At 50.1% G+C, this 27595-nt stretch overlaps 1 protein-coding gene across 9 annotated transcripts in view; it reads left to right on the top strand.

The window, feature by feature from the left end:
* AGAP1 (ArfGAP with GTPase domain, ankyrin repeat and PH domain 1) overlaps nt 1-27595 on the top strand; it is a 523916-nt gene that overhangs the window by 312126 nt on the left and 184195 nt on the right. For all 9 annotated transcript variants that reach the window (XM_026491633.4, XM_026491634.4, XM_057305806.1 and 6 more), the window contains one exon: nt 11224-11328. In XM_026491633.4, coding sequence (XP_026347418.1) covers nt 11224-11328 — 105 coding nt within the window. The remainder of the gene's footprint in view (nt 1-11223; nt 11329-27595) is intronic.

The raw sequence follows: 27595 nt of genomic DNA on the forward strand, positions 1-27595 counted from the left end.
GCGCATGGGGGCACCCCCCCCAGAGCAAGGGGGCACGGAAGTGCACGGGGCGGCACCAGCTGAGGGAGGGGGTGGGGAGATACCGCAAGGTGGGTGCTCTGGGCTGGGGGCACTCAGGCACGTGGGGGAGCCCGCGGGTGAGGAGCTCCGATCTCAAGATTTCAGCTGCTTGACATTGCTCTACCTGTGGGACACAAGCTAGTGCTGTCCTCAGGGTGGTGGGATTTTCTAGGGCAAGAGTGGAACTGGTAGAGAAACGAGCTCCAAGTGTGGCAGCCCTAAAGAGTCAAGCAGGTGAGCAAGGGTCAGAAACGCAGGAAAGAAACTTGGAGCGAGAACAGGTGCATTCCCAAGGAGAACATATTTCCAGGTGTTGGTGCGGGGAGGAAAGACAGGTCTCCCATGCAGAAGACTTCCAAACAGCTTCTGTAGACATGAAATCTTCTCCGTAGCTTACCAAGCTTTGCACTCTCACTCGATCCAGCTTCAGCGCTCAAGCCTGGCGCTCGGAGGCACTTTAATGAACAGTTGCCGGGACCCGTGCGGTGTCTGCAGTGACGATGGCCTCAGGGATCATTTACCCGAACAAAGAAGCAGCCGCAGGTTTCTTATTGTTGCTTGTACAGGAGTTCCTCTCTAACGCGTCCCTGTGTCACCGTGCAAGTGCACGGACCCAGTTTTGTGCAGTGCCCGCCCTGACAGGAAGGGATGGGGTGTCGCCGTCCCTGGCCTCACTCTGACCGCCTGGACGCGCTGGCTTCCTGGGCAGGCGGATTGGGGTCAGGTTCATTTCGTGTCGCTAAAGGAGGACCCTCCGGGCTGCACGGAGCCCTTTGCAGACGGGGGCGTGCAGGCCCATAGGGCTGGCCGGGGTGGGACGAGAGGCCGCCGCCGAGCAGGAGCCCCGTGGAGCCCCACACCCCGGTGCATGCCGGGGCCCGCCCGCAGGGGTGTCACCCACAGCCGTTAAGTACAGATGTTGTCACCCCTGCTGCTGAAGGGAAGGGGCAGGAAGAAAGGCAAGAAAAACGAGGTGATCAAGAGATAATATTAACTGGAAGAATCAAGAAGGGATCTGTCAGTCCGGGTGGGAAAACATTTTTTTCTTAGTGACCTCTGCTTGTCTTTGGCGGAGGGAGGTGTTTTTCCGTAAGTGGCCCAACATGGAGCGGCTTTGGTGGGTTTTTTCCACGCGTGTTTAGAATCCTTTCAGTTCCCGTTGGGACTTAATAATGCCAGCCAGACCCACCGTAAAGCGTCAGTCTCCGCGGCCTTCCTCACTGCCAACATGGTGCCGGAAGGGGAGAAACCCAACAAACTTTTCTCCCTTCGCCATCATTGTTCTTGGGCTTGTTACTCAGTGGACACGGTATTAAATCGGCTTCTGTGTCCATCATTATTAAAATGTGAAGTGTGTCGGTCACAAAGCATACATTTCGGGGCAGTTAGCTGAATAATTCCTGTCTTTATTATCCCAAATTACTGCTGAGCTCTGGAGAGGGGACCGGTTTAGCCAATTATTGCCATTTGAGCTGGATTTGTGGGTGATTAGCTCCTGGTCGAATCCAGTCCCGGCCGGTGCTTTGAAGCCCGCGCCGTGTGATTTTCTCAGCAGTGAGGTAGGAATAGACGCGGCTAATGACAGCAAGGTCGCGCGGGTGAGCTGACCTGTGTGTGGCGCGGGTTTGGGTTTCGCAAATAGGGCATCCACAATAACAAGTGTGGCACTAACCCTGCCGTGCATAATCGGGGCTTTCTAGGATTGTCGGAGATGCTGACAGCTCAATTAAAGTGTAACCCTTTGTACCCTACAGCCTGGCAGAATAACAGAAATATTACTAACCAGCGAGGGGAGGGGGCCACGAGGGAGCTGGTTAAAGATCCAGGATCGGCTCCTCGGCCCCCTCCCCCACTCCCTCCCGGCACAGAACAAGCTGGGAGAAAAAGCCTCCATTTGTGGTATAATAGATCCTCTGGAGGAGGGAGAGGGAGACAAATATTACTTTAAAAAAAAAAAAAAGAATTCAGTTAAGGGGGAGGGGGGCTCCCTGTTGTTTCTATGGAAACACTTTAAACTGGGAAGAAAGTTAAGATGGTATAATTGCGGCCAAGCTCACATGTGCTGAGCTCAAATTGGTCCGGTTCCTTCCGCCAAAGCTTACATTCAAGCGTCACGTTGGTGAATTTGCCGCAAGTTTTCCATTTGTGGAGGATCTGGGGAAACCAGTTAATTGGGATTATTTTCTTGCACACAGTGAATGATTATGTTATTGATCTCCTGCTTTCACTTAAGAGCGTTTTCTACACCTTGAATGACACGCCGTTCTGACCCACAGTCTTATCATTTTTGTCACACTTGGTGTTTTTTTTCTCTGAAACCCTGTAACATGGGGCTCACTCACCCAGATTTGACTCGATGGCATTTTCACTGAGTGGGAATATTACCCCTCCCCCGTGTTTTAATGTTCGGTTCTAGGTGTGTGATGGATCGCTTGCAGATTAGGAGACACTTTAGATTTTTGGAGACATTTTAGAATGAGGAATGGCTCTAAATTAAGGTAATTATTGTCGGGACTAACCATGCACCGGGTACTGATAAGGAAATCTGGGAGCCCAAGCCAGCCCGGACAGCCCAGCCCCCCACAGAATTCCCGGTCACGGAGGGAGATGACCCGTGCGTCCACTCACGGACTGGGCATTCGAGGTGCCTCATGGACACTCGGGGAAGGACATCCAGTTGGGACTGAGAAGCAAGAGTCCCATGAGTGGGAGGGACAGGTGTGACCAGGGACCTGCGCGGCACTGCGCCTTCTGCCGTGGGGGTGTGCTCACAGGGAGGAGCGCTTCTCTGTCCGGCCGCAGCTCCCGGCCCAGGCGCACTCTCCCACTCCCCCAGATTCATCTTCTGGGGCCGCCAACACGGGGTGCCACGGACCGGGTGCCTCAGACGACAAACGTATTTACTCACAGTTCTGGAGACCAGCATCTGAGATCAGGGTGTCCTCAGGGTGGTTTTCTTCGGAGGTGTCTCCTTGGGGTGTGGATGGTGCCTTCTCTTTGTCTCCCCGTGGCCTCGTCTCTTTGTCTCCCCATGGCCTCGTCTCTTTGCTTGTGTCCTCATTCCCTCTTCTCACAAGAACACCCTGTCAGATTGGGTGAGGGCCCGTCTCACGGCCACTTACTTACTCTTTAAAGACCTGTCTGCAGATGCGGTCGTATTGTGAAGCATGGGGGGTTAGGACTCCCACATACAAGTTTCAGGAGGACATAATTCAGTTCCTGACAGCCAGTATCTAAAGGTCTGGATGTTGCTTGTTTCAGTAGAGGTTATGGAAGTCTGGAGCCCACGACCCTGCGGCTCAGGGCTGAAGGGTAGGGGTTGTTCACTAGGATGGCAGGGGGGAAGGGGAGGATGGGAGGAGGGCATTCAAGGGAGAAAGAATAGAATTTGCACTTTTAAATAAAATTGATAGCTGCTGGCTGCTTTTGGAAAGCTTCATATCCTGGAGCTGGGCTCCAGCCTGCTTTCAGTAAAGGGCCAGATAGCATGTACTTTGGGCTTTCTTGTAGCTACTGAGCTCAGCCAGTGCAGGGGGAAGGCAGCCGTGCTTATGAGCAAGAGTAGCTGTGTGCCAATTAGACTTTATTTACAACAGGAGGCAGAAGGTTAGATTTGGCCCCTAGGCCAGACTTGGCCGGCCCCCGTCCTGTGGGAACCAGCACCAATGGTCCATATTCAAGTGCACTGGACAGGAGATCCTGTGTAACAGCAGTGGAACGAGTGCTGAGGGTCAGATATCGTGTGTCAGCGATGGAGGGCCGTGGGGGCGAGGCCTGTGCGGACTTGACCCCCACAAGGGGTGTTGTGGTGTGCCACTTGCCACTCGTTAGAGTCCAGGCATGCTTTTGGGAAGTGTGCGTTTGTTATTTGCGAGGGAGAGCTTAGCCTAAGGGGAGAGCGGAACAAGACGGGTAAGTTTTCATTTTGGAAGAGCACGATATTGGGAAGGACAGCAGGAAGCTTGTGATGTGGGAAAAGACTGTCGCTGCTCCTGGTACCACCCCTTTGCGTTCCCCAATTTCTAATGATGAGATTCTGTCACCTTCCACCTACATAAACGTGCTTTTCTAGGTGCTTTTTTGTTTTGGGGTGTTTTTTTCTGTTTTGTTTTTGTCCATGAGCTCCACACCAACGTGGGGCTCGATCTCACGACCCCAAGATCAGTAGTTGCATGCTCTACCAACTGAGCCAGCCAGGCGCCCCTCTAGGTGGTTTGGTTTGTTCTGTTTTAAGTAAACCACAAGTTTAATACATGTCACAGGAAAAATCGTGATGAGAATGAAAGTAATAAACACAAAGGTGAAGACTGATTGGAGTTCATACTCTTTGGATCTCTGTTAAAGATGCCAGCATTTCTCTGCAACGTTTTCAAAATACATGGAAACCTTTAACTGCTATAATGAGAATTTATTCTAAACTGTGAAGATTGTGAATCAGGAAACACAGAGGAACTGTAACAGGTGTTTATTACAGAACCAAAGAAGTACTCAAATATCAATTTTTTTTTTTTTAACAAGTATAGACACACTGAACCTTTCTGAACTTGGTGGATGTGTTTAGCCCATGGAGAAACTTGTGTACTTGTGTTTTTAAGCTTGGTAACGAGGAAGCTGCCGGCACGGCCTGCAGTGAGTACAGCAGGGTAATTCAGTTTATGTCCCTGCAAGGTCGGGCGTGTGCTCCCCTTATGTTCAGTCCTGTGCGCGCACGGCCTCCAGCCGCTGTCCGAGCCCGTGAGACGTGCTCCCGGGAGAAGAGGGGGTCCGATCTTTGCATGGCGCAGCCTGCGGCCGGCTGATGTGCCCTTGCTGCGGAGGACCCTGGCCATTAAATGTCCCGTGTCTCGACGAACCCCGTGCTGGCAGACGCCAGCACCGCTCTGTCCCAAACTCAACACAAAGACTGATTTGCCTGGTTAAGACCCCCAGTCTCTAATGCAGTCAGTAAATCTTTGTTGGTAAATAATTGCTATCGAGCAGAGTTTTAATATAAATTTATGAGTGGTGTTTTACCACAGCTCGGGGCTGCAGCGAGCACTGAGTGATGAATTTCAGATAGACTTACATTCGTTACATTAACTCTGTGAGTTTTTTAAAGCTTGTACACTTAACATTGCTTTTGGCTTTCCGTGACCTCTTGGGACGAGGCAGAGAATACACACGACTAATAAAGAGATTGCAGCCAAAAGACAGTTCTACCCTTTGCTCCACCACAGGAAAAGTTCCTTGAGCAAAAAAGTGGGAAGTACCTGCTTGAAATCCTGGTCTTCTGGTTGAAGATCATTAAAATCGCCGTCCTTCTGATGCAGCAGTAAATTAACTAGGTGATAGCAGTTACATCAACATGGACCGTTTCCGAGTACGATCAGAGGAACATTGGAGAGGTCACAAAGCCCTTCTGTTTACTATGCAAGCAAGGTAAAGATATCAAAGCATAAAATCGGTCTGGAGGGCAAAATGATTCACGGGGAGGCGGCCTGGCGTTGGCGTTACAGGTATAGACCGCCGCTGCTGGCCCTTCCCGCCACACTGGTTACCTGTTGCCGGTAATTACCCCAAATCACAGTGGTTTAAAACCATAACCATTTTATTATTTCTCATGATTCTGAGGGGCAGGAATTTCAGCCAGGCATGATGGGAACATTGGTGCCCCACAGAGGCCTTCTAGGGCTGGGGCAGCCAGGATCCTTTCTTCACTCCCATCTTTGGTGCCTCGACAAACGTGGCTCAGATGCCTGGGCGTTGAGCCAGCAGCCCAGTGGCCATCCCGTAGCTGGCACCTGGGCTGTCCTCCATGTAGCCTGGGGGTCTCCCTCTTCACAGCCTCCCCAGCGGGAGAGTCGGAATTCTTACGAGGCCACTTAGGGCTCCCAAGGGCATAAAAACAGGAGCTGGCAGACGTTCTTAAGGCCTCAGCTGGAGTTGGCCCGGCATCATTTCTGCCACATTCTGTGGGTTAAATTGAGTCAGAAGGCTCCCGGCGACCACACAGGAGCAGATTTTTTTAAGGGTGATCTTTGGAGACTAGCTGCTTCAGTCTGCCCTCGCACACGCAAGATCTTTGGAGACAAGGTACTCCAGTCTACCCTCGTGCATGCACAGCACCCTCCCCCTGCCTCAGAATCTCAAAATCTCCTCCCGTGGTGGCATCCAGCTCAGGCTTGAGGCCCAGGATTGTCATCTGCGTCAGGTGCGTGTGGGTGAGGCTCCTTGGATCTGATCCTTGCCATCTGAAGACCAGGGGATTCCGGAAACGAGTCACCTGACCTGCACATATGCACACACACACACACACACACACACACACACACACGGGACAGAGCCCTGCAGCTGAAGAGGAGAGAGACGGGGCCTGTAACAGTTACTGGTTCGTAGCAGCTCCAAACCCAGCCCGGCACACATCGCTAATCACCCTGCTTAGGGAACGGGGCGGGGTGTGTTCTCTCTCTGGGGGCATCCTCCAGGGCCCCGGGCTCTGCTGCCTCCACCAGCCTTCCTTTTCCCTAAGAAATGGCCTGGTTTTGCAGCTGTGTGGCTCTCAGCCTGCTTCCCGCTGGTCTTAGTTTGAGGGTCAGAGGCCTTTTCATTTTAGACTTGCACTGAGCCTTTTAGTCCAACACGGTACAATTCCTTTAAAACCCTTGTGGGTGTCCTTTGTATCAAATTGTAATTTATTCCATTAGACAAAAGCCAAACCACAGATCCTTGTCTCTGGTCCACACATGCTCTCTAATTGGAAGGGTCTGTGAGGCCCTGCCTTAAATCTTTGAGTTCTCAAGACATGGGTCTGACTGCCGCAACCTTGCTGGGTCTTCATTCTGGGATCACATCTCCTGGCATACCCTGGATTAGATCTTAGTTCTGAGGCCAGTTCCAACCCTGAATTTTCTGCTGGCTGGAGAAGCTGGGAATGAGAAACGATTTTTCTTCCGTTGGTGTTTAAATTGGGAATATTTTCTCTAATGCTGCTGAAACTGAACACCCTTGATCCCCGCCTGCCCCCAAGCTCATCAGAGCCAGTAGCATGGTGAGCGTTCTGCTCGGAAATCTTCTCTCCAGGTCCCGGGCTCCCCAGGCCAGCTGGCTGTGCCTCACATTCCTGCAGACAACAGGTCGGCTGATGGCTCCGCTAGTGCCCGGCTGGGGAGCCCTTTGTCCAAACTCAGGTAGCATTTTCCTCCCGGTCCTTCCTGCCTGTCCTTCAACAGTTGTTCAGCTCCTGCAGCCTAGCCAGCCACCTGGTGCCAAGCCAGTGGCATGTGCTTGTGGATTTTAACATAGCAGGATAGGGTGCTAATTCTGTGTTTCTTATCTCTCATTGCTTGAGAATCTATCCCAAAACTTAGTGATTTCACAAAACAGTCATTATTTCTCGTAATTTGGTGGCTGAGGACCACAGACAGAGCATAGCATGGCTTGACTCTCAGACCTCCCCAAACCATAGACGCTGCCACAATCTCTTAACATTTAAACCCAGTGTAGACAGCATCCCTTCCACTGCTTCTGTGGGTTAAAGTGAGCCGCAGGCATCCCTGAGTCTGCGTGGGATGATCTCCAGGGACGTGAATACCTAGAAGCGGGGTGCACGGGGAGCCGTCCCCGGAGACCAGCTGCCGTGCTGGCTGTGCGGGGAAAGTTATGTAAACTCTGTGTGCTTCGGTGGCCCTGTCTGTAAAACGGGGATCATCATAGTAACTGCTTACATCGGGTTGTACGCTTTCTGTGGATTAATACTTGTAAGGCTCTTAGAACAGTGAGCCCAATATTGTTTTGAAATGGAAAATTTTTAAAATAGGTGCATAAGCTACATCTGTGCTAAATAAAACACTAACCACAGTGATGTCTACACTATGATAGCTGGTCAGTGAGAAGCGGTCTCAAGCAAGAGATTGTTTTCGCTTATACAGAAGTGGCATCTGAAAGATAGACCAAGTATGTGTTGTGACATCCTCCCGCACGGTTTTGCCCTGGGTAACACAGAATCAAAGAGACTTAGAATCATAAGGGCCATTTGCACCCGCTGATGGGAACTGCCCGCCTGTGTGTGTGTCTGGCAGAGAGCCTTCCGGCCTCTGTCATCCTCTGGCGAGTGGGACCATGGCTTCGTGTCCTTTAAAAGTTGAAAATGAACTGATTTTAGATTTTCCGTTTTCTTGGTACTTCAGTAGACAACGTGTAAGTTCGGGATGGCAGGAGCATCATAGATGGAGTCCGGGGGCTCAGCCTGATGCGGGGAGGGGCTGCCAGGACACTGGGCTTCTCACTGCACTGCTACAAGTCTGTCCCAAAGGGGCACAATGGGTTCGCTCTCCTTCTTGGGCATGTTGGGGGATGCTGTGTTCGGGGCGGGGGGCACCGTGGCAGAGCAGTTGGGACCTTTTGCTTCTGGAAGAGTCTGGGACTAAGCAGGGGCTCCTGGTATGTAGACACGTGACGGGATGTCTCACTGGGGCTTTGTGGTGGCTCCTCGGTTCCTCCAAGTAAGGGCACGTTGGAGGAGGGGGCCTCCTCTCCCCGTGTGCCTCCAGAATTACGAACAGGCTCGTCCTCACCCTTGGGCAGCAGACCACCGCCCCGGCAGCTCGAGCCTTCCAGACCCACGGGCTCCCTGGCCCACGGCTGCCCAGGCAGGACTGGGGGACTCTGGGCACATAGTGTGAGAAAATCCTAGTCTAGCAGATTCGGGACTGAGTGGTTGAAGCTCTGGGGTCTTTTTAGACTCCGAAACTCCCCGGTTCTCCCTTGGTACAAATACTCTGAAAAAAATCGGTGTTTAGAATGAACTTCAGCAAAAAAAGGAAAAGAAAGAAACTAGAAAGATAACTCACTTTTAATCCGCAGAAGCTGTTTGCTGAGTCTTGTCATTTGTCCTCTGATTGAGCCTCTGATTACAGAACTTCACCTCGCGGCTGCCTCGGCTGCTCATCGGGGCGCACGCGTCTCTTCACGACGCCTCGCAGGATGGGCTCTTTCTTTCCGTCTCGGAGCGGCAGGTGCGACTGGCGGGCCCTAACCTGGGTGCCGTGCCAATGCGGGGAGCAGGGCGGCCCAGTGGCTCCGCCGGCACAGAAATCTTGGGGGGTCGAGTAATGACCCCCAGCGAGGAGCCCGGGCTGGAGGGCAGAGGCATGACGCCTAGGACGTCGGGGTGTTCTTCAGCCCTGCTGACCTGTACAGCATTTGAATCGTAATCAGAGACTGTCCTGCAAGGTGAATCATAGGATTTATTTAAGACTGTCAAGATTTGGGCATTCAGTTTTCCCAGCACCAAGATGTAAGTCGGCCTGATTTAGTTCCCCGACGATGTCATCTCCTCTCGTTGCCTCCTGGTTGGACTGTTCCCCTCTTATCTCCTTAGGACTAAGTCCTGACAGCCCCCACCGGGGAGGGGATAATTGTGCATATAGGATTTGCTCGTGAAAGTACCCACAATCTAGCCAGGAGCTGTGTAGGTCCATCTGCACGGAGCCCCGGGGCTGGGTGGGGGTGCAGCCTGAGATTTTGTCTGAGTGCAGACAAAGCTTTCTGAAGCCTGGAGCAGCTCTCAGCTACCCGTGACACCGAGGTGACCCCCGGCCCCTGGTATTGTTGGAATTCCATCTGAAACGGATGGTGGAAAAATGGGAGCCCACAGGAGAATGTCTGTGAAGTTTTGTTAAGCTAAGTTTAAAAATCTTAGAAATCCGCCAGAGAGGGAAATGTAGTGATTTTAAGTGATCGCTTATTTACTGTAGAATCACCAGTGGTGACTGCCGCTCTCCCTAGTTCTTACTCTGCAGGGAGACCTCGAATTACCTGGGTTTGTAACCAGCATTTTCCTCTGGGCCTGCCTCTGTCTGTCTCCGTGCCATATTTGGTTAAATTGGTTTTTCTTAGATTCTAAGAAATCAAGGTATGTTGAGTGATGCTGTGCAAAGAGATGACCTTCCAAAGGTTCACGTGTGAGTTTCTTCAACCTCAGAAATATTTTCTCCCGGAAACAATGTTTCAGTGGTAGTCAGACTTCCCAGCTGGCTCGTCATCCATTATATTCATGAAAATTGGTAGAGAATGCAGTATTATCACAGCATTTGGAACTTGAACCTAATTATCCCATGAAAGTGCTTCCTCGTATTGTGGTTCGTGGAATTAGCAGAATTAGGAGGTCCAGTGAAGCTGGTGAAGTTCGCAAGAACACTCACGGGCACCTCTGCTTCTGGAAGGCTCTTTGTCACACTCAGAACTTTGCTTCGTCCTCGGTCTGGGTGAATAGCATTCTTGTGCCTTCTCAGTTGTCCCTCCCATCCTGTGAGTTTCTAAATGGGCAGTGAGAGGAAGAACAAGCCAGGGGACACTTTGGTTTCCCTTGTTCAGGAGCTGAAGACTCCAGAGCAGGAGCTCCAGGTGAGATAGTCTGACCTGGAAGGGCGTGGAGCCCCACCAGGGCAGGAGAGCCCCAAGTCAGGGCTGAGCTCAGTGCCGGCCATGGGTTTTCACCTCAGGAAAGCCTGGAGGTGACGTGGGAGGTTTGCTGGGAATGGGTAGTTCACGCGGGAAGAAGCTCCCGTCAGTTGTCGAGGGAGGCCTGGGTTCAGCGTGCTTTGGCGTGCTGGCTTCAAATGCTGAGTGGTTTTCAAGAAGCCCTAATACGGTTGCATTAAAGATGGATTACATTATCCATGATTTGTCTATTAGGTGCTGTTACTAAATTTTACAAGTGGAATTTCATGTTTAATGAAATTTAATAAAATGTTTAAGAATCCGTAATGAAAAACTGTGAAATAAAATGCTCTTATCTGTAAATACTAGAAGTTTCAGAATTCAGTTAACGTGTGATTTTTAGAAAAGGAAATTTATCCTTTTTTAAAGCATCGTACCTTAGTTCGAGGGTGCTTGCTCAGTTAGAGGAGAGGTCCATGGGCACATCTTTCAGCCCCCAGTAGCATCACACAGTTAAGATCTACACACACACAAATTGGTTGAACATATGTGTTATGCATAAAATAGAAGAGAAAACCAAATTACCAAGCTAAAAATAAGTGTTATTTCCATTTTACAATGACAAGAGAAAAATGAATGCTGAAAATTTCTTAAATTACCTATGTACCTACTTCTTAAGAAAACTTACACCAGACTTTATGATTCATATTTATGAGTGGCTATTTGGCTCCTTTTTCCTTCTAGGGCATGCTGCTGAAGCGAAGTGGCAAATCGCTGAACAAGGAGTGGAAAAAGAAGTACGTCACCCTGTGTGACAACGGCGTGCTGACCTACCACCCGAGTTTACATGTGAGTGTGGCCCCTTGGCACAGGTGGTAGGCCCGGAGCTCAGCTCCCACACCGTGTGTGTTGGCGGAGGCGGGGGGCCCTAACAGCATCAGTCCTCTCGTCTCTGAAGTTAAAGCTGTCTTGGGTCTCCTGCTCCATCACGAGATAAATAATACACCCCTCAGTCTCCGTCAGACCACGTGTCTCTCCCTTCCCCTCCCTGACACCCATCTCTGGTTCTCTAATTCTGCAAGGAGTTATAATAAAAGAGACAGATGAAGTAAAATTTCCAATGCAAGTAAAAAGACAAGAGCAGGTAGCAAAAGAGAGAAAGAAAAGCAAGCATATACCTGAGAATCTAGAACAAAATCCGAACAATTACTTCGGAAGCCAGGACTCCACTCTGAGCAGCTGAGAAAAACAGGAAAGTTAAATGTAGTTCGTGACTCGGTTTTTATTGTCAGATAAGAACACAAATCCGTTTGTAAGGTAAGAGAAGCTTTTCTACCGGTGTTAATAAAATGTAATATATTGGTGATTTATAGAAGGTAGATTAAAAAGCAGAATTAATTTTATTTTGGGGGAAAATGCAGACATTCTCCCCATCACGAGTTGTCTTAGGAAGCCTGATAAAATCTGCAGATGGGGTGTTAATGACAGTTCTCTACTAATACATCCCATGAATCTTGATATTTATTGGTCTTGATGTAGATAAGTGTGTAGATTAGAATATATAGTCTTAGCTGCTCATCTGATTGTATCGCTGTGGTAAGCTCTTAATTTATAGACGTTTAAGTACTTTAAAAATTACAGTTATGAACAAGAAATTGCACATAAGGATATTGAAGAAAATTAAAATCATTCCCACAGTACCACCTGGGGAACAGGACTGCTAGCATTTTGGAGTGTGTGCTCCCAGCCATTTTTGTACATAGGTGCTTGTTTCCTCCCGCGAGCATGAGGCCACCCCATGCGCGCTGCCTGTGCCCGCTTCCCTGGACGATGACGGGTCACGTGCACCTGCCCGTGCCCGCGAGTAGGCTTGTGTGCCTCCGTTGTTAACGGTTACATAACACTCATCGTGCGGCTGTGCCCGATTGGTGTAACAATGTCTGCAAAATGGACGTGTGGCAAATAAATTTACTTTGAATTATTTTTAATGTTTTAAGTAATAATCGATGTCCTCTTTTGACATTCCTGAGCCCTTATCCATTTCCCGGGACTGATTGCTAGCATTCGCTTCCAGAATTGAAGAGTGCTTGTGCTCTCGCAGCTTTGGGCTTATGTGGCCCGATTCCTGGAAAGAATGTATCAGTTTTTCTCCCCCGGCAACATACCGGAGGGCTTATACCTGCATTCCCATGAACATTCACCTTCAGAATAACTTATCTATCATTTCCCAATATAATAGGTAACAAGTGGTATCCTTACCATTTCATTTGCTTCCTGGGGGTGAATTGCCCTTCTTCTCCATGTCCTGCAGCAATGGCTTTCCCTTTCAGAACTGTGTGATGAAACAGGTGTTTCGTTAGGCACCCCTGACTTGGTTCTGATGTTGATGGGAACGCCTCCCATACTTTACCAGTAAGTAGACTTGTGACATGTCAGTTCTTCGTTGTACTGAGGAAATTCCTCTGTGCTTGGTTTGTCTTGGCTGCTTTGGGATTAGAGTCAGGTCGCTTCTCCGGGAGGCCTGCCCGTGGCCGTTTCCACGTCATCTGCAGCCCACCGTCAGCCTCCGTCAGAACAGCAAAGCAGTGCTGGCCCTTCACTGGGTTCGCTCTCCAGCGCTGCCCCATCAGCTGCCCTCTTGCTGGCTCACATCCTCTTAGACCACGTCCAGGAGCACAGGTCGGACTGTTGGCCCATTTGCTTTGTGTTATTTAGAGAGAGCAGTGTAATCAAAATATTCTTCTTGCTAGGGCTCACTGACCGGGAAACAGTGAGGTCTGACCGGCGAGCATTTCGGGCTCACTGACCGGGAAACAGTGAGGTCTGACCGGCGAGCATTTCGGGCTCACTGACCGGGAAACAGTGAGGTCTGACCGGTGAGCATTTCGGGCTCACTGACCGGGAAACAGTGAGGTCTGACCGGTGAGCAGTTCGGGCCACCTTGCACTCGCCTGCTAAGCCCAGGCTGGACCAGAGAGACATTTGCTGCTTCTTGCTAAGGGAGAAAGGTGTGACAGCAGTATGTCCCAGAAAGTTCCTGTAGGAGGGATGATGCCTACTTACTTCCCGTCCCAGCCCAATTAATATAATCACAATCAGTTCTTCGAAAATTTTCCCACATGGGCTTCTTCTTGTGATGCCCCTCAGTGCTTGCCAGTTCTTTACACACACACACACACACACACACACACACACATGCACGCGTGTATGCTGGATATTGTTGGAGTACAGAAAAGGAGCACAGCAGGGCTTTGCTATATAATTATATGGCAGGCAAGAGCCAGTATCATTTTCAAGTGCGATTCAGTGAATGCCAGTCTCCTGGGAACTGAAATTACTGATGCAGGTACACCCCTCCCTAAAGGAGTGGTGTAATCTAGGGATGGATTTTAATTACTAGAGTGTGGAGAGATGGCGTGGCCTTCACCGTAATCCTCCTTTGACTTTATTTTCACAACCAAGCTTTGGATGGAAGTTTGGAGACGAAGGGAGTTCCTGGAGCGTGTTCTCTTCCAAGTTGTTAGAGAGCTACTAACTGCCGAGTTAGTCTGGCATTCTTTGGCTCAAAATGGGAAGACACGTCAAAGGGATGCCCATGGGCAGAGTCCAGACTTTTTTTAGTGACAAATTCTACAAATTCAAGTCTTAAAATTCTACACTATGAAGAATGTCCCAATTATTTTAGTCTAGGAAATTTCAAAAGGTGATAGAACCCATGATATCAGTTAAACTGATTGCACTGTGACACCCACTTTCTTGGTTGTCTCCAGGCTCTGTTATGCCTGGAAGCCCACAAGGGTGCGTTGTTGTGAGTGCTTAAATATTGGGGAAATCTTCCCCAATCGGTGGCTTTGGGTTTCATTACCGTTGGTCATCACTGTCAGTGGCCATCTGCACTGATCCGAAATAGCATAGCCTATAGCCCACGTCTCTCTAAGGAGCAAAGGGGAAGAACCTGGCTAAATAATCTGATATTTGTAGATAGAGTTTTCTGCAAAGACTAAGTGTTTCTCAGTAGTGGAGTAACTGGGCCAGCTGCTGGTGCCCACCACTAACTTCCAATGACTAGGTAATGTATTTACCAGAAGGGAACCTGGCGTGCTTCTCCGAGGATGGGAGTCTGATAACGCAAGCCTTCTATAACGGGGTGAGCAGTGGGGGATTGAGAGCACCAAGCTTGAAAAGGCACGAATCATGTAGGATTGGAACAGATACTAGGCAGAGCCACACAGCAGCCCCTTCTAAACCAGCGTGTTACCGTGTGGCTCTCGTCACGAGCGCAAACGTGAGTTTCTTGTGCGCATGTGTGCTGCTCACAGTCCCTGTTAGGCTGGATCCAGACTCCACCACCAGCTACCTTCAGTTTGGGAATCACACTGAACCCAGGAGGCTGGGCCGGGTTCTTGCACTCAGGGCAGAGTAAGGGATTGAATCAAGTTCAGAGGAAAATAGGCCAGCATGGTGGGGCCCTTAATCATTTCATTCAAAGTTGAGATTGCGTAGAAGTATCGGCCACTGGACTTTCACCAGTATTGGAGGGTAGGGTCCGAGAGGGGCTGATCCGGATGCCTCCGGGGTTCAATTAGCCAAATTAGATTCCCAGCCCGCGCTCCTGGACAGACGGTCAGACCAGGGCACGAGTGTATTGGGACAGGTGCAGAGCCCACTGCCCCCGCAAGTCTCTCCCTTCCCCACTCTTGCTGAATCGACGCCTTGGCTCCTGCAGCCCCCGGGCACCACGGGTCTCCTGAGACCTTTGCTTGCAAGAGATGCTGGCGCAGCAGCTCACCTCGGACACCGTGGGAGCAGGACACTGACCATTTCCTAAATTAGACACACAAATTTTGGAAGTTTTTAAATGTCTCAGTTGCTGGGGCGCCTTGGTGGCTCCGTCGTTAAGCGTCTGCCTTCGGCTCAGGGCGTGATCCCAGCGTTCTGGGATCGAGCCCCACATAAGGCTCCTCCTCTGGGAGCGTGCTTCTTCCTCTCCCACTCTCCCTGCTTGTGTTCCCTCTCTCTCTGGCTATCTCTCTCTCTGTCAAATAAATAAAATCTTTTAAAAAATAGAATAAAATAAAATAAAAAAATAAATGTCTCAGTTGGATGCGCTGGAAGTCAAGAAGCTCTCCCGGAAGAGAGGAGTTGTGATCCTCGAGAAACCAGTCTGGTTTCCTTATGACATAGGTGTCCATGGCCGTGGTTATGAAACGATCATCCTTCAGACACGAACCCCCAGTTTCAATTCCGAGCGTAAGTTTTGCACACATTGGTGTGGTCGAAAGCAGCCTCTTGACAAACCAGGCCGTCGTTGTGTGGCCCCAGCTGCGGACCGGGCTCACGGGCTCCCCGCGGAGTGCCAAGCGCTAGGAAACCGCAGCTTCAGAAGCAGGCTGCTGGGCACGAGCTGGGGTCCAGGCTCTGCAGCACCCGTTGAGGTTAGCGTGAGGCTGGCAAGCTCGCCGTGTGCTTGGAATGGGTCGGCGGCCAGGGACGCTCCCCGAAGCTAGTCTCCGAGGACTGCCCACCTGTCTCAGAACTGAGTCATGGTTCTGCAGGCCAGAGACCTCTGCTGGGTGGTGGCCCCAGGGTGTCACTTCCCACTGGTCCTTTTGCTTCAGATTCTCTTCCTTCCCTCCCATCCTTTCCCAGCCCCATCTTCTTCCAAGGCTTCATTCTTCCCAGTTTGCTGGCATCATCCCCAGAAGCGTCTGTGGTTCATCCTGAGCCCCAAGTGCAGGCCTGGCACAGATGAGTTAGGAGACCAGCTGCCTGGTCTCCATGACACTCAGCTTGGCCTTGCTCTGTCGTCTACAGAGTGCCGGCTTTCCCCGCACCAGAGCGAAGTTGTGGCAGGAAGCCTTTCACCCCAGCCGTGTTTCCTGCTGTTGGAAGCCTTACACGCTTTTTTTCACGGAGAGAACCTGTGTTTATAAGCAGGGGACGGAATTGCCCGTGTGGGACCAGATCATAGGAAGTGACGGTGTCTCTGGAAACCAGGAGGAAATAGGGAAGAGATTGACCACCATAACCCAGACCGAGAAAGTTTCCTTAGCGTTGATGGTGGCGGTGCCTCCCGAGCCCGGATGTGCTCGCTGTGCGCTCCTCGCCCGCTTCAGCTTGTTCCCAGAAGCTCAGGAGCCACCAGCAGGGACGGCCTCCGGTGGACAGGTCCCCACGTCTCCCGCACTGTGGGGGGCGCAGGAGGAGGAGGTGATGGTCTCAGCCCTAGCTGTTCCTCGGGGTGGGCGGTCACCTCCCTGGTAGCTGGCAGGGGCAGCAGGATAGCTGAGGGGAGGCTCTGGCCAGGGTGGGGGGCGGCAGAGAGGACGCACACGTCCAAGCGTGGCAGCAGCTGCTCTGCCGTGGGCCTGGGCCATCCCGCCTTTCAAACACAAGCCAGAACCCGTGCTTCAGGGCACACATCCTAGTCTGCAGCGTTCCTTCTCGGGGGGGCATCTTACAGTGGGCACCGAGCAACCGGCTGGATAGTGTCCACCCTGGAAATCTGGAAAAGGAGTCCTTCGGGTGGGTAGTCCGCTGATCCTGTGTTCTGAGGTCACTTCAGACGTTTCACCAGCACCCCTGCAAACTGAGGCTAGCGGAGTCCATTGGACTTGTGAGGAAAAGCCCATCCCAAGGTTGGGACTGCTGGGGGGCTCAGTTAGTTACATGGAAGGTGAAGCCTGGGGTCCGGGGAAATCCAGTTCACTCGATGCCTCTTTCTCAAGATGCTGTTTTTAAGTGAGTTAACCCTGTAACTCAGTTTAGGTTAACAGGTGGCAGGCTCAGCCAACATCATGAAGCTGCTTTGGGTTTGCGGCCGCTCCCGTGGGCTGGCTGCACTGGTTCACCCAGGACGCAGGACCATCAGTGCCAACACCAGGCAGGCCCAGGTCTCGCGGGATGTGCTGGTCACCCACACTCGGGGCGGACCAGCTTAGCTTCTTCTCCATCTCCACTTGGCGTTCTGCAAACACAGCCCTAAACTAGCAAGATGAAAGTATGCGAGGCAGGCTTCTGAGGCTGCTCTGTGGTCTGGGTTTTTGTTTCTCGGAGAATTTGCACATCCAGAAGACCTCTCGAAAGCCCTCCCTGCGTCACGTTCTTGGGGGGATAGGTCTGAGCGTCTCGTCGATGACACTTTGCTGGATCACAGTCAGGGTGGGTGAAGGGCAGCCTGTTCTGTGGACTTAACTACGAGCCGCAGGGAGCACCTTGATGGAAAAACGGAGGGGATAATGAGAAAGAACTGACACCTGGGGGCTTCCCAGTCCAGCGTCGCCACCTATTCATCTTCTGTGTCGGGAGAGCGCCGTCGAGGGCACGGCTGACAGAGGTGTGTGCGCCGGGCTTCCTGAGCCGGAGCTCGTGGCCGTGCGGTCGGACCAGTGACTTCATGGGGCCCCGGCCAGGAGGGCTTTCCCGGGCATCCTCATGAGGACGCGGGGCAGCTGGACAGAGCCCACCTGCCTGACGTGGGCTCAAATTACTCACACTGTTGAAAACCTCCTTCTTGGATTTCTTTCCCGTTCTGCATGTGGCCTGAATTGGAAGCAGCTGTGGGTCTGTCCTTTCGCCCTGACACGCAGAGCTGGACTTCTTCCCACGGCACCTCCCTCCTGGACGGTGGAGATGCCCCCCCTTGCTGCACGGCACCTCTTCTTCTGGATTCTGGGGACGTTTGCTTGTTTTTTTCCCACGTCAGTAGAGTCAAACTTGGACTCTCTGAATTGTCCTGTCAGGATGCTGATTTCAGTCAATTTCAGGTTCCAAATCAGACAGAAAATCCACCTCTTTACCGATGCAAAAATGATGAAAAGATCTAGGAATGATTCCCTAAGTGGGTCTTTATCTCAAAAGAAATAACACCAGGAAAAAAAGGAAGATGCTTCTGTTGTGAGAACAACTCTTGCCTGTACCCACTGTTGATAATCATCGTCTGAGATGCACACAGTCCTCACGTGAGATCAGGACATTTTACGTGATGACTCACTGCTAATCTGTGATCAGTCCCTTCAGCGAGCTTTGTGCACCTCAGATTTCTTGAGGTCGTGATCACTGAGTTATGCCCGAGAGAAACTCTTCATTGGTTTCCCCAAAACACTGCAGAAGTCAGACTCACGTGAGTCTAGATTGCTAGGCAGGTTAAGTTCGAAGCCCAGATTTCTGGCTGTAGAACGTTTGAGTCATAGGGACTGACATTTGAGACATGGGACGACCCTGAGATTTCAGCCCCCCCCCCCCCGGCTTTCTTACTGAGCAGAACGATGTCAGATGTGTCCTGACACACAGGCAGGAAGCATAATTAACTTTATGTTGAACAGCTATTTGATCTGGCCTCCCCTCTGTAAGCCACAGTGCCACACGCTCTCTGCCTCTGGTCTGTACATTATTTTCCAGCCTGGCTGCTTATACTTCCACACTGCTGGTGGACCTTCAGGGCCTTCCTCCACGAGAAGTCCTCCCTGATTGCATGGCAGCCAGTTCTTCTCCTGGTGACTTCCAGCATCTGTGTACCCCCCATCTAGCACAGGCCATGCCCTCCTCCCCACTGTTTGCCTGGGGCTAGTGTAGGCTGGGCACCCAGGCCAGCACTTGTGGGTCACATGCAGTCAGGTCGTGTGGTTCCTGCCATGTCTTTGCTCCTGCACTGCTTGGCCTGGGATCTTCACGGGTGACGATCCTGGCTCTACTTTGAAAATTCCAGTGAGACTGGGGTGGAGGAAATGAACCACGTTGCACATTTAGACCTCCCTGAGTGCAGATCAGCTTACGTCAGGTGAGGGAGAACACACGTGTGCAATATTAAACAAAGGCCATAAAATCTTAAAACACTGTTGAAATCTCCAGATAATCCATTTTAAAGTAAATTAGGAAAATATGCATATACTGAGGAGCAGAGATCTGGAACGCTGGCCACAAGCGAACCTTTCTGTTCTAGTCTGACCGCCTGTTTTGGGTGGATGGGAATGGGTTTGAAAACAGTGTGGGGGTTTCTAGAGTAGCCGGCATCAGTCCCGGGGCAGCAGAAAAACCCCGAGTTTGTTGTGATGGGGACTGTGTTGTGATGGGGACTGTATAGGGGGATATGGTGGGGCTTTGCGGAGGTTGGGGTAGAAGCTGTGTCCCCGAGTCCGCGCGGGTTCTCGGCCTGCCCCAGGAATAACCGCTGTCCACTTGTCCCAACCCGAGTGCTTTCCTGGCCCACAGTGGGAGCAGCCTGTCCAGGAGCTCCGTGTCCGATCTCGTGTGCTTCCAGTCGCACTTGGTGCCCTGCCTCTTTCCAGGAGAGGCGTTTGCAACAGTTGATGTCAGAGTAAATGAAGAACGCGCCCTGCGTAGTCACGCGAGAACACAGGCCGTTCATGTACCACGCACAGAACTCCACCTACTTTGTCTTATGTAGAGAGGGGAGTCACACTGGAGTGAATGTCTCTGGCCTCCAGCACATCCTCACCTCCATCCATCTAAAAATTCCTTCCTTCCTTCATGTCTGACGGGTTCCATCAGCGTCGTGTGCTGACTCCTTCTGATGCCCCGCACTCATGACTCCCGGGTCTGGCAGGGCCCTTCTGCACCATGGTAGCTGGGTTGGACCCCGTGGCCCACTTCAGGGATTACCAGGCCCCTTTGAGGCCCATGACTCTGGGTGCTCTGCGGGCTTCTGTTCCTCCGCCATAACGTTGGTCTCTGCCTTCCGTCCTCCCTGGGAACTCATCCAGGAGGATCTCAGAAGTCTCACTGACAGAGGTGATTTCCCAAACCCGCCTCTCCTGGACCTCAGGCCTGCTTGTCCATTCTGCAGGCATGGCGCCCTGCCCACCAGGTTTTCCAGAACTCATCCACTGTCCGCTGTGCAGTGAAGGAAGTTCTGCCTATGATTCTTCTCCACTTCACTGTATACTTTTCATCCTGTTGTTACTTAACTTCCCTCCACTTGATTCTTTCAAATGTGTCGATGATGGAGAAGATCCCCACTCTGCTTAGGATGGAGCCCTGACTCCTTCACAGGGTCCGCCAGGCCCCGCCAGCTGCAGCCCTGTGCCTCCGACCCACCGCATCCCTCCCTGGCTGGACTTTCCTTCCAGCTGCTCGCATCTGCCGTGTTCTCCAGCCTCCGGGCTGTAACACGCAGCTGCTTCCACCAGGAGTGCCCTCTCTTGTTCCTCCTCCTTGCCAGACTTACTCTGCTCATCCTTCCCTTGCAGTCGAGAAGGGCATGTCTCTGGAGTTTCCTCCACCAGGCTTCTTGGGTGTACCTGCCATGCGTGCCCTCCCCTTGCTGTGTCTGTTGTTTCTGTGTTCTCTCGGCGTATCTTGTGGCCCGCGTCTCCCACAAAACCGGGAGCCCCTTGGAGCAGAGACCTCTGGGGTCCCGTCAGCTGCATGTCCTTCACGTCGGCGCAGTCTTGCCAAACAAAGAATGCGGCACGATTTGGCCACGCACTTGGGCTGTCCTCATACCTGCAGGCCTGCAGTTCCTGAAATCATAAGCAGAGGAAGCTGCCTCCCGCTGCTTTAACACAGAATATGGCACAGCCGTGTCCAGGCTCCTGGAAGAAAAGGTCTCCGAGGTGGGAGAGGAGTTCAATGTTTTGGTTTTGTCTTTTTGATTGTGGTAAAACACACGCAACATAAAATTGACCATCTTAACCATTTTTGAGTGTACAAACAGTTCAGTGATGTGACGTGTATTCTCACCGTTGGCAGCCAGTGTCCAGAAGCTTTTCATCTTGCAAACCTGAGATTGTCCCCATTAAACACGAAGCCCCCACCCCTTCCCCGCACCCCTGGTGACCACCGTTGTGCTGTCTTTGTCTGTGAATTTGTCTACTCCACGTTCCTCGTGTGAGTGGAATCATATCGTATTTGTCTTCTTGTGACTGACTCATTCCACTCAGCGTAATGTCCTTGAGGTCCGGCCGTGTTGTTGCATGGGATGGGGTTTCCTTTTGAGGGCTGAATCACATTCTGTTCTGTGTCTACACCACGTTTTGTTTGTCCATTCATCTACGGATGGACATTTGGATCGCTTCCTCCTCTTGGCTGTTGTGAATCATGCCACTGAGAACATGGGTGTCCAGATGTCCCTTTGAAGCTTGGGGTTTTATTGTCCAAACTATGACATGTGAGAACTCTAGAGAATGACTGAATTTTAAAGATGCCCAACCTTAACCAGGGCCCACTGGGGAATTTGCTGGTCACAGTCCTGACCAGAGCGAATCATGGAGGAACCCATGTGGCATGAGAGCGGCCACCTGGCCCTGTTTCTCTAGGCTGCCCCTGGGTTTGTCAGGAGCCCTCTGAGCACTGGGGAGGCTGTCCCGTCTGTGCTTAGGGCAACAGGGGAGCTGTCTCTGGCATTCACCCAGCTTCAGACAGTGTGGTGAATATCAATGCTGTCTAACCCATGGGATGATCCCACTGAGGTAGTGTAAATATTTTCAGGGAGTTATCCACAACTTTTGTTAGGAAGAATGACTGCTGAAGAACTCATACCTTTTATACGTACACAAAAAAAGATTCTATATCAAAGTCTTATTTTTGCCTAAGGAAATTCTTGTTTATTTTATAGAACCCTCAGGGTTTATAAAGTGTGTAGATTTTCAAATAAAATGGCCAAAATGCCTGCTCGCTGTGGTACAAGTTGTCTTCACGATGACCACACAGAGTGTGCGTTAAGTAGGGCGTGACCAGACCAAAGAAAGTCCTCATGTTTCTATAAAAATTAAAGCACCAAATATCCTAGATCCTACCTATTTTTTCTACGTTGAAAAAATCCATTTGCGTTCTTAATAAAAAAAAATAGCATATGTGTATTCGTGTGTTTCTGTAAATATGCAGATTTAACCGTGTAGCTTGCGGATTTGAGTCTTAAAGTTTCTAGTAGAGTCGATGGGACATTGTCTTATCAGGACACAGCATGATAGTTCATCCCTTGACCCAATCTGTATCATTTTGTTTTCCATTTTTGGTCTTTCCAGTGTTGCTTAACTGTAGCCAGAATTCTTGCAAATAGGTAAATAAATCAAACCCATTGGATTTCTTCCCTGGCAGTAAGTCACTACTGAGAACTCTCTGCGGGAGAGGATGGACGTGGGGGGTCTCGAGGAAATAGTCTTCACTTCCACCAAGAGACTGAATTCTATTATTATATTTTATAAATATTTTCTTCTGTGGCTCATAACCCAATTGCTGGCTTGTTGCGAAGGTCTTGCCAGGAAGAGAGAGGTGGGGGTGGAGGGTCCGCCTCTTCTCAGGTGTGCCTGTGGCCCCAAGTGGAAACCAATCAAGGTGCGATTTATGTTCATTAAGTGCTTGTCAAAACTGAAAAATTTTCTAATCAACAGCAATCTAGCGGCGCCCCCTCGATGGCTGGGAGTGCCACCTCGGCCGCGTCAGCCTCTGCCTGTTACAACTCTAGGCGAAAACCCGCTGACGATTACATTAGGCTAAGCTGCGGAGTAAATGAACCGCGTCTTATTAGGTGCTGCTAGCTTCAGTGTAGTCCTGCCCCGCAGGGCACTTGATAGCGCTTTATGGCTTTAAAATTAGTGTAGCTTCCCATTTGCTGCAGGGTGCTGCATGTTATGCCTTTGAACTCAATAAGCAAAGGGAAGGGGGCCTTTTGTTTTTCCCCCGTATTTTTCTCCCTTGCATTTTAGCAGTTTTGTTTTGCATCTTTTCCAGACGGCATTTTGCAATAAAAATGTCTGACTACTATATACATGCCTCCCCAACCACCAAAAAAAAAAAAAAAAAAGGAAAGAGGCGGGGGAGAAAAATAAAAAGTAGAACATATCAGACCTCTGCGAAGGACACGATTTCTTTTTTTCCTGCGCTGGGAAGTGAAAAGTCGCTTGGTGGGTCACGCCTCCTGGCTTATCATGTCAGAATTACTACCTCAAGTGGGAGCAACACCTCGAGCTCAGGAAATGCCCACGTCAGATCAGAGGACAAGGATTGCAGTATTTTGACTAGACAGCTGTCAGAAGAGCTGTTGGAAGGGCTGTCGTTTGGGGAGGGCTCTGGCACTCGTGTGAACAGTTCATATATGATCTCCGTCCATCCTCAGAACCGTCCCACGAGGTGGGAACCGTTCACCTCCCTGTCTTTAAAGATGTGGAAACGGGGACCAGGAATGATCAAGTAGCATGCCCCGAGCACATAACTCCTGAAACCTGGAGGTTGGATCCCGGGCATGGTCCCTGAGGCCGTCCTCTGGCCCACGGGAAGCTGACTTTGTCCTCTGCAGACGTCTTCAGTTCAGGAAATCAGAACGTGAAGTGACTGCTCTCCTTCGCAAATGAAGCTGATGAAATCACTGCGAGACACCCTGGAGGCAGGAGCGGCAGGGAAACAGAAGTACTCCTGGAAAGGCAACGCATCAGAAAAAGACAAACAGGTGTGGTGAGCGTTTCAGCATGAGGAGAAATCCTTCAGTGTTCTGTTGGGCGACAATGGACGTGGGAGATTTCTGTCCTGCACTGGGTCAAATGGCAGAAGAAAAGGCGTAGCGATCATTAGTGCCCCCCAAGGACAGACTGTGTGTGCTCTTCTGTAAAAAAAATCTGCTTCTTTAAGAGCTGTGTGTTCTAGCAAATTCACCCCAAGAAGTCTGAAGTTTTAAAGATTTTCAGCTCTAATATTGCTATGCCAAACATCCCCATCTCACTCAGAACTTCCCTGATCTAACTGCTGGTCCACTTGTTCCAAGCCATAATTAATTATTAAAGTACTCACATAGCCAAGGAACAGTGCCGGCTCCTTGAAGTTCATCGCAGTGAAATTTCACTCATGCTTGCCTTCGAAGAGGCCTACAGTGACGGGGAAGACAGGAAGCCGTTCTCATACCCGACACATTCATTTTGTATGGGCTGGGTTTGAGCACGCATGGGTTACAGCTGGGTAATATTCAATTTTAACCTAAAATGAGGAAAATCTTTCTTGCAGCGTAAAGCTCAATGTACTAGGTCAATCAAGACAGATACAATCGGGAAGCACAAGGTGTGTTCATAATTCAATTTGGGGTTTTCTGCAGTTTTGATTTATACTCTAATAACCTGTCCCCCAGGGCTGACGTTGGCCCTGAGCCCACATGTGTTGGACGCTCGCTTGCGGAGGGGCCCCGAGAGGTTGGCCCTGGCTTTGTGGGAGCTGCCCATGGTGCGTGCAGCACGCCGCCCCTGACTCCCCGTGACACTTCCCCGCCTTTGCTTCTACCGGTCTTCTGTGATCACCGGGCCCAGTAAGGCCTTTCTTCACTAAAGAATTTGCTGTCGTAACTGTTGCGTTTGCCCCAGGCACTGGTAGACGTCCACTTTGCCAGGTACCTTCTTCCTGGGGTGGCCGCACGTCATGTTGGCGTATGCACGTACAAGCATTGGTCCCGCGGTTCTTACAAAGGCAGCTCCGAAAGCGAAACCCTAGAATTCTGTTGGCTGTCTGGGGAAACAAAAATCATCTCTCATAGGGTTTTCCACTTTGAAGCTGCCTCCTACCTTGCTATTGTGACCAGTCCTTTGGAGAGAAGGAGAAATTGTCTTCTTTGAGGTATGTGCTCTGAAAGGACATGGCCAGAAGATTTCTCCTAGTTTTACGATATTTTCATAATATTTTTAGGGTGTCGGTTTCGTCTGCCCCTGTTCCTGTATATGAGCCTATTGTTTATTATTCAGAAATGCTGGACTTGAACATTTGCTTAGGTCTCTTTGAACGGATGGTATTATGTGTGTCTTTATAGATTAGTTTCCTTTGAAAATAGTATTAAATGGAGTTGGGAATAGCAGTGCATCTAACAATGGCTTCTCTTACATACTTTTTTTTTCCCCCGAGCCCAGAAGTAAGGATTTTTTAAAAATAGAACTTATACAAACTACTGTTCCTCTTTGAACCTGGACATTCATGAAGTACAGTGAAAATCGGGAGAATGAGTCAATCCTTTCCTCCAGGAAAAGACAAACAAATCTGAAGAACATTTCTGATATCTCTGCAGAAACCCAGCTCTCATTCCCTTCCCCCAGTGGTGTGCGTGAAGCCGTGGGGCGTTCATAGCCCTCGGCCATTTTGTGAACATTGAACTGGACAAGTGGTTCTTGAGCCTTTTGTCCTCAGGACTCCTTTACTTTCTTAAAAATAACTGAGGAATCCAAAAGGGCTTTCGATTCTGGGAGTTATATCTTTTTTGTTTTTTTTGTTTTTTTAAGTTTTATTTATTTAAGTAATCTCTACACCCAGAGCGGGTCTCGAACTCACGACCACGAGTCGTGAGTCACCTGCTCCTCCAACTGAACCAGCCAGGTGCCCCATCTTGGGTTATAAGAATAATAAAGCACCCTTATATAATATTATACATAAATAACATTTTAATGAAAACCACATTTTCCACAAGAAAAGGAAATCTTGAGAAGAGTAGGATTGTCTTACTGTTTGCACAGTTTGTTGATGTCTGACTTGATGAAAGAGGCTGGATTGTCATACCTGCCGTCTGCCTTGGGTCTGCTTGATTAAGGTGTACCAAGAACCTCACCTTATGCAGGCATTTAGCCGGAAGAGGGAGGAGCGTTCTGATAGCCATTCAGGTTATTGTGGGTGTTCTTTTTGGATACTCCTTCAAAATGCAGCCTGTGACAGTTTATTCTAATTTAAGAATGCAGCGAGGAATCTGAAACAGTATCACTAACTCCTTCCTTCTCTGCTCAGTGAAGAGCCATTGAACTGTCTTGCTGGTTGAATGACCTTTCATCCTTCCATGTGCACCTGCGTGCGTCATTTCAAAAACATTGCTTAGGGACACCTGGGTGGCTCATTCGGTTAAGTGTCCGACCCTTGATTGCAACTTAGGTCTTGAGCTCAGGGTCGTGAGATCCAGAGCCCTGCACTGGGCTCTGTGCTCAGCATGGAGTCAGCTTGAGGTTCTCTCCCTTTCCCTCTCCCTCCCCCTCTGCCCCTCGCCGTGTGTGTTTGTGTGTGTGTGTATGTGCGTGCGTGCTCTCTCTCGCTCGCTCTCTCTCAAATAAGTAAATAAATAATTGAAAAAAAATTGTTTAAATGAGATATGCAGTTTTCCAAATGGCGACACCTGTCATTGTATAATATCCAGAAACTGTTTTCATTTATATCCCCGCCCACCTTGTCAGGAAAGAGCGTCAGTATTTGGAAAGTGTCAAGCTCATGGTGAGAGATACAATTGCCAAGATTCTCATCCTCACTGGAAGCTCAGATTATACGCTAGCCACAGATACTGTCCACTGTTTTCCCTGCAGGGCTCACGTTGGTCATTTTCAAGAAAATACCTGCCGAAGGCCCATGACAGAATTCTCGTAGTTGATGTCTGACATTACTTCTTTCAAGTAAAAATGGGTCCCACCAAGAAAGCGGGGCTAGTTCAGCTTGCAACTCAGACCACTGCAGAAGTGTGTTTCTGCAGGACACTTGTCCCCTTCCATGTTGGCACTAACACACATGCTTGCCATGTCATTACCCAGAAAATTAAAAAGACATGTATGTACTCAGGGTTGAAATGCTTAAGAATCAATAACTGCTTTTTTTTTTTTTGAGATTTTATTTATTAATTTGACAGAGAGAGAGCGTGCGCACAAGCAGGGAGAGGGACAGAGGGAGAGGGAAAAGCAGGCTTCCCGCTGAGCAGGGAGCCTGATGCGGGGCTCGATACCAGGACCCTGAGATTCTGACCTGAGCCGAAGGCAGACGCTTAACCAATGAGCCCCCAGGCGCCCAAGAACATTCTTAAGTGAAACTTTTTGTTTTTATTTAGCGAGCACAGCAGTGAATACTGACGATAGGGACTGGTATGGTTTGGTTCCGCTGCCTGGGTTTACGCCCTGGAGTCGGCAGTTTTAGTCCCCATAAAAAGAGATTTCAACTCTGGAAGAGGCAAACAGTGTCTTGGGATGTTTTGAAAATAGTCCTGAACCTGTGAACCCCTGGATATAGGGTATCAGGGACCCCACTTTGAGGACCACCAAGCTAGGTCATGCAAAGAGGAAAAATGCGATTTGTTGGCCATGACAAGTATCAGTTTATGCTGACGATTATCTGACCTAGACAAAATGTATTTCATGTTAATATATTAAGTTTCTAAGCATTTATGGAT

This window comes from Ursus arctos, unplaced genomic scaffold (assembly GCF_023065955.2).
Source record: "Ursus arctos isolate Adak ecotype North America unplaced genomic scaffold, UrsArc2.0 scaffold_1, whole genome shotgun sequence".
In the NCBI taxonomy this organism is placed as follows: domain Eukaryota; kingdom Metazoa; phylum Chordata; class Mammalia; order Carnivora; family Ursidae; genus Ursus; species Ursus arctos.